The 12,197-nt window shown below is 35.4% G+C and overlaps 1 protein-coding gene across 4 annotated transcripts in view; it reads right to left on the bottom strand.

The window, feature by feature from the left end:
- LOC137037904 (MAP7 domain-containing protein 1-like) overlaps positions 1 to 12,197 on the bottom strand; it is a 48,717-nt gene that overhangs the window by 22,766 nt on the left and 13,754 nt on the right. For 2 of the 4 annotated variants that reach the window (XM_067412291.1, XM_067412293.1), the window contains exons 2-4: positions 2,946 to 3,134; positions 368 to 436; positions 14 to 34 (exon numbers count right to left, since the gene is read on the bottom strand). In XM_067412291.1, coding sequence (XP_067268392.1) covers positions 14 to 34; positions 368 to 436; positions 2,946 to 3,134 — 279 coding nt within the window. The remainder of the gene's footprint in view (positions 1 to 13; positions 35 to 367; positions 437 to 2,945; positions 3,135 to 12,197) is intronic. The other 2 variants (XM_067412292.1, XM_067412294.1) reach the window with 1 other exon arrangement.

Here is a 12,197-nt window from a genome sequence, read left to right as displayed (position 1 = left end):
TGAAACATCTTACCTTGTTCCTGGGTTCGCTGTTCTGCAGCAGTAAACACAAATCACAAGCACATCTGTCAGACACATCAGTTTGAACCTTTTCATGATGCTGCTGACTTCACAGAAATGTGTTTTGTTGAACATCATTAGAAACCCGTTGGCCTTGTATTGGCAGTAGAAGTTGTATTAATTACAAACTGTTTCACATGGGAATATTGTATGATTGAGTTAACTATTATTTGGCTTTGGCTAGTACTCTCTGTGTATTCCTAAATTATATATATTTTGATGTACTTCAATCACTGCTAGATAGATGCTTTCTGTGGCATAACCATAACTACAGGGCAGGACAAAAGATATGTTTATAAAGCCTCACCCAGATATTTGGCCCGCTCCTCTCGCCGCTTTTTGGCCTGTTTCTGTCTTTGCTCTGAACTCATCCCATCTGTTGAGAAAAAATCAGATAATGCTTTAAAATGCTTTAAAATTGAACTACATTAAAGTTGACAATGACATGAGAAAGTCATTTGAAATCAACTGTAGAGATACCAAGATTTTAGTACTCAACATTTGAGGGAAAAAGTCTTTGTTTAAAATGTTAAATATTATATATATATATATATATATATATATATATATATATATACATACACTCTCTAAAAATACTTGTTGTTTTTTAACCCATGTTGGGTCAAAAAATGGGTTTAAAAATGTACTTATATATAAAAATGTTTACTTTAAAATATATATTAATTTTATAAATATATAATATTGTACAATGAAAAGTTCACAGAAAATGTATATGTAAAAAAGTTATATTCATTATATTATATAATATATTTTTTAAAAAGTAATTTTATATGTATAAAATATTATCTAAATATTTTTATATTATATAATCTTTATTAATATATATATATATATGTGTGTGTGTGTGTGTGTGTGTGTAAAATATCTTTAACCTTTGGTTGATTGCTAGATTATATTAATGCTGACACAGTGCTGTCACATTTTGATGTTTTTTTCTTTTAAATGTTTTATTTAATTTAATTTATTTTGATGAATGAACAAATTTTGGCACAGTCAATCACTATCATTTATGTATAAAGGTACAGTAATAAAAACCAGTGTGATTCTAAGGATTAGAGAGAAGATTGTAAAAGGTAGCATAAATAAAGACATTCTAAGTGAACTTTTTTGGGGGGAAAAAAGGTAAAATGCTTGTAAAGTGTAAAGTATGGCACTTTTATTCTGATGAGAGCTGGTTGAGTAATTTGTCTCTCAAGCTCCCCCACTTCTTCATTTCTCTTTCCTGACAAATTAGAGACTTGTAACTGACATTTTCCATTTTCTCCCTGGCCTCAAGAGTGTATTGATTCAATCAAGATAAGAGTGACTCCGGTCTTTCACTGCGGAGGTGGTTTAACCCAAGGCATTGAAGAGAAATGTGGTGAGTCAGGTATTATTCTGATCACACAGTCACATGTAAAGGATGTTCAATTCAATTAAGACGCATGCAACAGTATTTCATCTATGTGTTCTTCTTGTGAAGCGTGTCCTCCTTGTAATGCAATATATATGCAACTCTTTCCCTGCGATTCGAACTGTTGCTATGGCAACCGGTCTGCCCCGCGCCCACCATCAAAAGGCTTGACTAAGCCTTATACACTCGAGACTGTTGGAGAACACTCAGCAAACCTTCCCCAAACACACAACCCAAGGTTCGCTCCCTGCTTTGATGCACGGCCATGCCGGGTTTCCACGTCTCGCCCTCTTCACAGACAATGACTTGGCTTGCTGCCACGACCCTCTGATTAGGACGAATTCAGAAAAGGGTCTTTTTAAAGTCAGTCTCATGGATGTTCACATGCACAAGGTCTACTATGCCAAAAGTGTATAGATGGATTTCTCGAATATGTTTTCTCTTTTATTCGCCTGTTTTCATCCTTCTACTGTACAAATTTTTTAAATTAAGAGTCTCTGTAGCATCAGTTCTTTACTTTAACTCTTGTTTAGTGCCTTATCCAAAGATTAGGCTATCATCATTAAAAATTTGTACATTTTAAAAGAAATGTTCTGATATTGTTGAACGTATTAGAAATGTATTCCTCAAAATAACTACTGATACGAAGATTTGTGTAATTGATAACAATACTACCAAAATGTGGGTAATCTCATATGGCTATTTAAAAAGTTAAATATGAATTAATAATAAAAAAAGGGCATAAAAATAAAACAAATAATATAATATTAAATAACTTTATTATACATATACTTTTTTTTTTCTATTCTATTAATTATTTTTCATTATATTTATTTTGGTTGGGCTGCTTGCATTTAAATTAAAATACTAGTGACATTTGGGATAAATTACATATTTAAATGTTAAATAAGGATTTAAGCAATCATGAGGCTGCAATGGCATAAATAAAATAAATTAATAAATTAATAAAATAAATAAATAAATAAATAATATATTTAAATTACTAAAAAATAACAAATAATATGATATTATTAAATACATGTATAATATTAATATTAATTAATAATATTACTATAATATATACTATATTATAAAATATATTATATTATATTTTATATTTATTTTGGTATGATTGCTTGCACTTAAATCTAATATATACATACATGTAATTAAAAATAATAGCATAAATATAATAAATCTAAAAATAAGATTTTTTAAATAACTTTATAATTTCATTTGAGTGAACGAAAGTCTTACGGCTGTTGAACGACATAAGGGCGAGTAATTAATGACAGAATTTTCATTTTTGGGTGAACTAACCCTTTCACAATCAGTGTGATTGCTAAATGATTGTTAGCTGGCTGAGTTCCCTCCTATGATGTAAATGACAGACAAAGTGGACAAATCCAACACCTGAAGGATAATGACAGTTTTTGAGACACAAGCAATGCACTGGTCTCTTTTTTGGTACCTTTTTTTGGATTGGGACTGGCTCCGGGTGTGCTAGGTCTTCCGTCAGATTTGATTGGTTCTGTTTTTGAGGGAGGATCTGTTATGAAGGAGGAGTCTGTGACTGTTGTGTCGTCAGCTTTCAGGATCTCACTGTCCAGTTCACTCTCTTTCTGAAGCGTGCCACTCGTCTCTGGAGGAGATGTGAGAACTGAGAGAAAAAGAAAAAGAGAACGTGGATGAAAGGAATCAAAACTAGAATCACGCTTCTAGTTCAAAATACTATACTGGTCATATGGAATTAGCCATCACTATAATAACTGATGAACTTTGCAACATTGACACTGTTATAGAACTGCATTGAATTTAATAATGACACTATTGTCTTTTAGCTGCTTTATAACTGAACTGAATGTGTTTCACAATTGATGAACTTTGCAACATTGACACAATCCAATACTGGACTAAACTGAGCTGAATAATGACACAATTGTCTTCTGTAGAGCTGTTTTACAGCTGAATCTAAAGTCGTTTCATAATCAAATTTTGCAATATTAAGAATATTATTTTCCTGTTTATTACTGTGAAGCTGCTTTGAAACAATAAGTACAAAGTATAACGTGCTATAGAAATAAATCTGACTTGACTATCATCATTATCATCAAAAATACTATATATGTATATTATTTTATTATTGTTATTTTTATTAAGATTTTATGTATATTATAGCAATTCCTTTTTGATGAAAGGGTGGTAGGAAAAACATATTTTTGCAACTCTACTAAGCTTTTTGTTAATGCTTGTGAATAAATAAGCAAGTAGGTAAGTAAATAAATAAATGAATGAGTGTTTAATGTGTGTTGCTAGGGTATTCTGGATGCTTGATAGAATTTATGGACGGTTGATAGGTGGTTTATTACTAGCCAAGTCAAAAAAAGCCCTCTCTGATATTTTTGTCTCTTGTGTCTCTCCTTAAATCTCTATGGGACGTTGTTACCTGTTACATCATCTACAAACTGTGCAAAGCACTGATCATAAATATACAGTTACTGAAACTATGTTTACCATGGTACATTTTTTGCATAGGATATGCATTAAACAGCATCATGATTTCAAGCATAATTCCCTGACAGCTACAGAACAATTTTAAGACTTGTGTGCATCAGCACAGAATCTGCAGGAATGTTAATTCAGTATTTTGCATGTGTCCAGCATGCAGACAGTTTCAGATTTTCACCTAGATTCTCTCTGCAGAAATGATCTCTGCGTTCTCGCTAACAAAACACTTTAACCCCATTAGCAGGGCATTAGCATCCTGTTCACACTTTACTCACACATAAAATACGTTAAAGATGGCATGTGATCTCCCTCCCGTAGGATTTTCACATGATAAACACAGCAGAGAATCACTAGCCTCTTGTGTATCTCTTTTCTCTGAATATAAAAGGTGTGGATGAGTCCTGGAGGAATCACTCGCGACACTAATGTCAGTATCAGCATTATAAACATGCACTAGTCAAACCATTCCACAGGGTCTTTCCAACATAGTGCTTTCATTAGTTTAATGCAAGTCTTAAACCCTCCCCCATCCTCAACATAATGGATTTAGTGGCTTCTGAAGGATTAACCGAATCCAATACTGTTGAAATCCATGAGTGCAGCCCTTCAGATGAGTTTAGATAATCGTGGCATGAATCTAATTAAATAACAGGATCAGTAGTGACCGCTCATTTAACAGCTGACTAAATGTGTTTATTCTCTTCATATCAGATGCATAAAAGAGCTTCAGACATGTTGAAGGTCTGCTGGAGCAGCGAGACCCTCTGGAGAGGCAATTTGAAGGGCAATTAAAGAGCTGGTGGTCTCAAGTCAACAGCTTCATTTTGCTTTCAAACAGTAATTGCCAAAAAGTCATTTTCATCTGTAACACAGCTGAATGATGGGTACATGAAGAAACCATTTGAAAAAGCATTAAACACTTTTATATCAAAAGCAGTGTTGGGGGCGGTAGCACATTATAAGTAACACAAGTTACGTATTCAAGTAACTAGTAAAGTAACATGTTACTTTTAAAATTACAACAAAATATCAGGGTTTTTTTTCCAAATAAGTAACGCATTACTTTGTTTTTCTATTTATTAACTGACATCTCTCTGGACTCCATGTTGAGAGAAATCAGGATTAAGTGCAGAGGTGTTGTGTGTGCTGTGTGAACATGATGATTACTGTAGTTCTAGACTAAATGTGAGGCATTTACTCTTCTTATTTGCACAAAAGTTGCTGAAGTTTCTTCTTCAATCCAGAATGGCAGCACAGCTGAAAGGTTTTATTTGAGCTGGTGTGAATTTGCACAAGCCCAGTGCCGGTGAGAAAAAGTCACACAAAAGTAAAGTAACACATTATTTTCCATAAAAGTAACTAAGTAACACAGTTCTTAGGGAGTATTGCAATATTATTGAAGCTTGTTTCCACCACTGAATAAAAAAAATAAAAAAGCAATTGCAACTTTTTATCTCACAATTTTGTCTTTTTTCTCGCAATTCAGACTTTTTCTTAGAATTGCGAGAACAAAGTCAAAATTGTGAGATAAAAAGTCGCAGCTGGAAATGCATGATATAAAGTTGCAATTGTGTGTTATAAAGTCAGAATTGCAAGATATAAACTTGCAATTGCGACAAAAAAGTCAGAATTGTGAGAAAAAATAAATGTGAGATATAAAAAGTTGCAGTTATCTTTTGAATTGTTTTATTTTGTGGCAGAAACAAGGTTACATACAATATTGTAATGCATTACTTGTAATGTGTGTAATGTGTAATTTTAGTGCCACACCAAAATTATAGCTTATATCAAGGTTTCCCAAACTGGGGTTTATGAGGAAGAAATGCAAGTAGCAAGTAGAACCATTTTTCTTCCATAATGTGACATTTTTCCAAGTGAAAATGGATATTCCATAAGAAAAAAATGTTGGATCATAAAAAGTAGACAGTGAATACCAGAAATGATCAGGAAACATTTGCAAAAAATGCATTAATAAAACAAATATAGTCAATTTCATGTTAACTTGAAAGATATGCCAGATTAATTATGCAAATTGAATTAAAGCTTAATCTTAAAAGCTTAAAATTTACTACATGGAAGAAAAGTTTAGTAGTCAGAGCCGACAGTCTTGTGGGCAACACTCCGACAAGCTTCGGGTGACCCAAGTTCGAGTCTCGGCTTTCCTGATCCCTTCCCCCTCTCGCTCCCACTTTCTTTCCTGTCTACTCTACAATATCCTATTGCAAGTACACACACAAAAAAATGCATTGCAAAAAGCATTTGTTAATCAACTACTTAAAAATTGACCTTTGACCTTGTGTCAGTCATATCTATTGTATCACACCAAGTTCAAAACCATTATTTAAATTAAACAGTTAAACAGTTGACTAGCATCTTGACCTCTGACCTCATGGGGTAAACATGAGGTCAGCGTGGGTCTAAACATCCTGTTTTGATTAAAGGGCACGTCTGTGTTTCTCCAGTTGTTTCTGAGGTTTCAGTCTATGATTGCGCAGCTGCCGTCTTCTTAGGGCAGACCTCATGACAGGAAGACAAAAAGCTTAACTGCTTGACTTCAACTGCTGTTTAGCAGCTTTGCTACTGTAAAAAACTCAGAGAAACATATGCCAGAAAATAAAGTGCACTGTTAGCAATTCAACCCCTTACAAACATTTAGCCACATGTCAAAGTCCAATGAGAAGTCCCAGCTTCTCCTCTGTGCTCTTTTTAGATGGAGTCAAGTTCCCATGTTCAGACTGTAAAGGTTAGCAGCAGGGCAGTGTCTCAACATCGAGATCAAGGGGACAAACTGTCTGTTTGAACAAAGAAACGCCATCTGTCCCGGGAAAGACACAGAAAGTGTGCCATTTTTCTTCTGCTTAGAAACAGATACGCTCACACTAATCAGATGCTAAATTACTCTAATTTGGAGATGGAATTAATTAGTACTTCACAGAAGCAATTAGACTGGTACATAAAGCATGATAGATATGAGATATAATAAGCAGACACTGATTTGTTATCAGACCAATACGGCAAATTTAGGAGGGAGATTTAATGTATCTGGAAATCTTTCAGGACGCCCACTGACCGCCAAAGTCAAAAGTTCAAACTTCAAATCTTCCTCATGAAAACAAGGGCAGCCTCTTTAGATATGATTACCAATGATGCGTTTAGACCTATTAGACACAGAATGAGCAAAATTACCTACCATATGTTTAAAGGGGACCTTTAATGCCCCTTTTACAAGATATAAGTCTCTGGTGTCCCCATAATGTGTCTTTGAAGTTTCAGCTGAAAATACCCCACAGATCTTTTATTATAGTGTAACGGAGGCCAGCTAGTAGTTGCTGTGCAAGTAAACCTCACTCCTCTGATCTCAAGAGATGCTCTATCGACTGATGCTAAAGGTTGCAGCCTCCTTGTTAAAGCGTCCAACTCCCACGCCGGAGACCCAGGTTTGAGGCCTGCACAGAGCAGAGCGAGTAGGACCTGGATGAGGGGTTACAATAGCTTGTCAAATTTGCCCCTATTTGGGTGTGAGCAAAAACACGACGTTTTTGTGCATGTCCCTTTAAATGCAAATGAGCTGCCCCCTTTCTAGAACAGTTTGTGCTTCGGTTGCTCAACAACAACAAAGCTGGAGAATCTCACACAGCCAAAATTGGTCAAACCGGAGTCGACACTGATGGAGAGACTCAGGAAGAAGTTACAACTTTTAGAGTGAAACTGGACGATTCTGAACAGTTAGTGGATAAATTCATGCTGTGCAGCTGATTCAACTCATGAATTATTGAAAATTAATTAATACACAACCTTGAGGTGGTAATGCCAGTTCAACAGCACTGTAATGATTCATTGAGCTAATTATAATGGTTCATGTTGTCTTATTAACCCATCAGCATGGCAACAGGAACAAATATGAAACCTCCCAAGATGCACTATGTAGAAAAGAGGTTGACGCCAAAGTTTTGGGAGCTTGAAAGAGAAAGAAAAACATTGCATGTGATCCAGGGATGAGACGATGTTTGGGCAGAGGGACAAAGAGATAAAAACAGCAGTAAAACCCAAGACTAAAGCAAAAAAATGGTTTAGGACGTGTCTGGGCAAATCATTTGAGACACAGCAAGGGAAAACCTCACTACAGTGATGAGAGGTCTGAAATTTGAGGCAAAAAAGAGAAAGATCTCCCTGACCTGTTGCAATACATTTGGTGCTTCAGAGAAAAGGCTACAAGGAGGAATCTTCACCCTGATAATCTGATTCATGAGGGCAGTCCTATCGTCACAGCAGGGGGCATCGCTGCTTCAGCAGATCTGACCGCAGTGAGCTAAACATGCAGACACCTGCATTTGTGTATTAAAAGTTCACGTGATGGGCAGACACAGATCTGTCAGGTCCATTGCATCCAGATCAAGTTTCACCTCTAGCTCGCAGTAAAAATAGACCAAACAAACCCTCATCGGCCATAAAAGGAGCTGATACTCTTTTAAAATATATAAAAATATATAGTAGACAAGACATGTAATAAGAGGAAAATATATCTTTCATGCAAAACTCACCACCATGAAAGGGGGTTATGGGCGGTTGCCAGGGTGTTGCTATTTAGTTGCTAAGTTGTTGCTAAAGGCCCTGTCTACACCTTGTATTAAGATGCGTTTTGGTCAGGTTACATTTCAGTTTACACCTGGTGTTTTTTTTAGTCTCGTTTGTCCACTTTTGACCACTTCTGTTCTGATTTCTTCAAGGGGAGGATCTATGGGCGGGTAAATGTATGTTTTTTTTTCAGATCTTTCGATCAAGTGGACGAAAGGTTTTGATTCTCAATACCAGCAGGAAATGACTAAGGTGACTTTGAGCAAGGCACTCCCCGGGCACTGCAGCAAAATGGTTGCCCACTGCTCCATGTGTGTGTGTCCACAGTTTACAGTGTGTGTGTGTTCACTACTCATTTCTCCTAAAGTGTGTGCACTAACTTGGAAAGGGTAAATGCAGAAGACAAATTCTGAGTATGTGTTACCATACTTGGCTTTTACATGTCACTTTTATTAGGCGGAGAGTAGTCTTTTGCGGCTATTTGAATGCATTCAAACACATGAGCGTTTACACTACAAAAGCAATCGGTTCGAATGTGTTTTCAACTACCTCTGGAAGTGGTCGAAAGTGGACAAGCTCAAAACATTTTAGACCCTGTTTACACTTGTATTCAGTGTCGTCCACTTGTGATTCGATTGACCAAAAATTGAACCAAATTAAACTAAAAGCACATAACAAAAATACTACAAATTAAACTAAAATGAAAAGAAAAACAAATCAAAATATATAAAAGTTAATGCAAAATATTACTAAAAACTATATCACATGGCTCCGGTCCCTGCTTCATTGTAAGTCTTTGTGATTTAATTCCACCTGGCAAAATTAATTCATCCACCAGGCAAAAGGCATAAGTCTGAAAAGTAAAAGCACACATTTCCTATACCGGCACCACAAAATATGACCCTTTCAACTATAAATATAACAGAAGTATCTGAGCAAAAGTCCCATTTAGAAAACGGTTAAATTAAAGGGGTACTTCACTCCTGTAAAAAAGGGCTTTGAACGAAACTCGGCTGCCTACACATTAGAAAGGCAAAAACATTTTTGGAATTGGTGCTACCTGACTAGAAAATGGTAAATAGGTAAGAAAACTTCAACACCCCTAAGGCACTGGGCATGTTGTCATCCAAAGCCATTCCTACCAGTCTGCTATGGATACACTTGACAAGAGTCAAATAACTGCCTGGCTTTAGTAGGAAATACTTCTTAGCAAACTTTTAGTCATAATGGTGTCGACTTGTGTTGTTCCTAAGTACCATAATTCAAAGAGTGAACGTTTAGAAAGAATGAGTTACTTTGGTTCTGTCACTTCTGTGAGACTCCTAAAATAGAAATTAGACAACTAATGACATACATGAATTAATTCTTAACTTTATGAAAAATATATATTGAAATCACAGAAAACTGAGTACTCTTCTGAAACTCTAATGAAGACACATAACATTTGCCCTCAATTTAATGTAACTCCTAGGAAAAGGAATCAACGCATTAACAAGATCCTATTTGTGTTTTGTCCTTTCCTACATGTGGTAGGAAAAACCCTGATGTGCTTTAAATATACAGCTAAATGCACACAGTTCTGTGTTTTTTGCACTAGTATGAAGGGATTTACAGACACAATGGTGTGAAGTGGGTCAGTGGCCCGTCCATAGCAGAGGGAAGAGCACAAGGCTCAGTGGATCTGGGTCAGCTGGACCTCAGGCATGTGCGGCATGCGTCTCTACTGTCTGTGTGGATGGCAACAGAGCACAACATGGCACAGGGCGTCTGTGTTCTGCATATGCAGGCACATGACCGTCAGAGAGCAGCGGCGCAGCTAAACAAGGACACAGAGAGACTGAGAGAAACAGAGGGAATATTTCTTCTACTGTTTACACTTGAAAATGCCTCAAATACTTATTGCTAATAATTTAATTGTAAGGGTCCTGCAACTGGTGAACTTCATTTCAGTCTTTCGACATGGATCTTTCTCAGGAAACGGTGCCATTTGTGTCCCACTGACTTAATGCTGAATAAGATGCTGAACTGAGTCACAATATTTGACATATTTAGTACTGATTAGAAAATGATATAGAATAAATAAAAGCATACACACTTCTGCACTGTTAGACTTAAAAGTTCAACTGTGAAAAAAAACAACAAAAAACTTTTGATCAGTTTTTACAGATTTTTTTTTTTTTTTTTTTTTCGGCTCAAAGAACAAAAATATTGACTGTGAAAAATGTGGTGTGATATGATAATATTTGCTAAGTTATTATTAACCATTTTGCATGACCTTCAGTCATGTATTTTTGTAGACACTAGTGTTTTAAATTTAGGGCTGATAAGATTTTTTTAAAAGAAATGTATTTTTTTTACCCAGAATGGATACAATTGACCAAAAGTGACAGCAAAGACAAGATACAAAAGATTTCTATTTCAAACAAATGCTGTTCTTTTGAACTGTCTATTCATCAAAGAATTCTGAAAAATTGGATCACTGTTTCCACAAAATATATGAAGCAGCACAACTGTTTTCAACATTGATAATAATAAGAAATGTTTCTTGAGCAGCAAATCATCATTTTAAAATGATTTCTGAAGGATCATGTGACACTGGAGTAATGATGCTGAAAATTCAGCTTTGATCACAGGAATGAATTACATTTTAAAATAATATTCAAATAGGAAACAGTTTTTTAAAATTGTAATAATATTTCACGATATCACTGTTTTTACTGTATTTTTGATCAAATAAATGCAGCTTGGGTGAGCAGAAGAGACTTATTTTAAAAACATTTTAAAAATCTTACAAACCCATAACTTTTGAGCAGTAGTGTAGGTTAAGATTATTATTATTTTTTAAGTACAACAAGGCATACAAAGTCATACTAACAGAATTTACAGAATGTATAAGCTTAAATAATAGAATTGAATACTAAGATTTACTAGTAAATGTTTAAGAACAGTTTATAAATAATCTTCCTTAAAATTTCAGGAACAAACTGCACCATTTCCTGAGAATGACCCAGTTAGTTGTGACACAGTAAGAATAAACAAAAGAAACTGTGTATATTTGAGTATTTCCAAACAAAGCTGGAATACTGAAAGCTGCTCCTGACAGATAGCGTTTCAGTAGCCCTGATACAAAAACAGACCGTCTACTTTAAAACAAAGAAAAAACTCTGCAGTAAATCACTGCTACCTAAACCGTAACACCTGTTTCTGCATGTCTACTGAACATCTGTATTTATCTAGAGTCTTTGTCATGTGACCTGCTAAGCATTTAAGATAACTTTAAAAGCAATGCAAGCAAAAACATTCACAGCACTAGAAATACAAAACAGAACAAAGAGCAGCAACAGAATTACATGTTTCTCTTGGGGTTCTTTGAAGGATTCAGTGAAGTGGCAACAATCTGTCTGCAAATCAACATGCCACATAAACTGGATTACCCACATCTGCACTCACACACACACACACACAGTATGCCAAAGGAGTGCTGGAATGATCCAAACACTATTAATATTTTAACATCCCTCTGCATCTCTCCCCCCTCAATGAAGTCAGACACTTGCACATATGGTAACTCAGAAACGGCCTATATCTTGATATATGACGGTGAGATTGTAGGGCAAGGCTGACTTCACGACTAAAAGCT

Source organism: Chanodichthys erythropterus, chromosome 15, assembly GCF_024489055.1.
Source record: "Chanodichthys erythropterus isolate Z2021 chromosome 15, ASM2448905v1, whole genome shotgun sequence".
In the NCBI taxonomy this organism is placed as follows: Eukaryota; Metazoa; Chordata; class Actinopteri; order Cypriniformes; family Xenocyprididae; genus Chanodichthys; species Chanodichthys erythropterus.
Note: the sequence above shows the minus strand (reverse complement) of the source record. Positions and strands in the feature narration are given on the sequence as shown.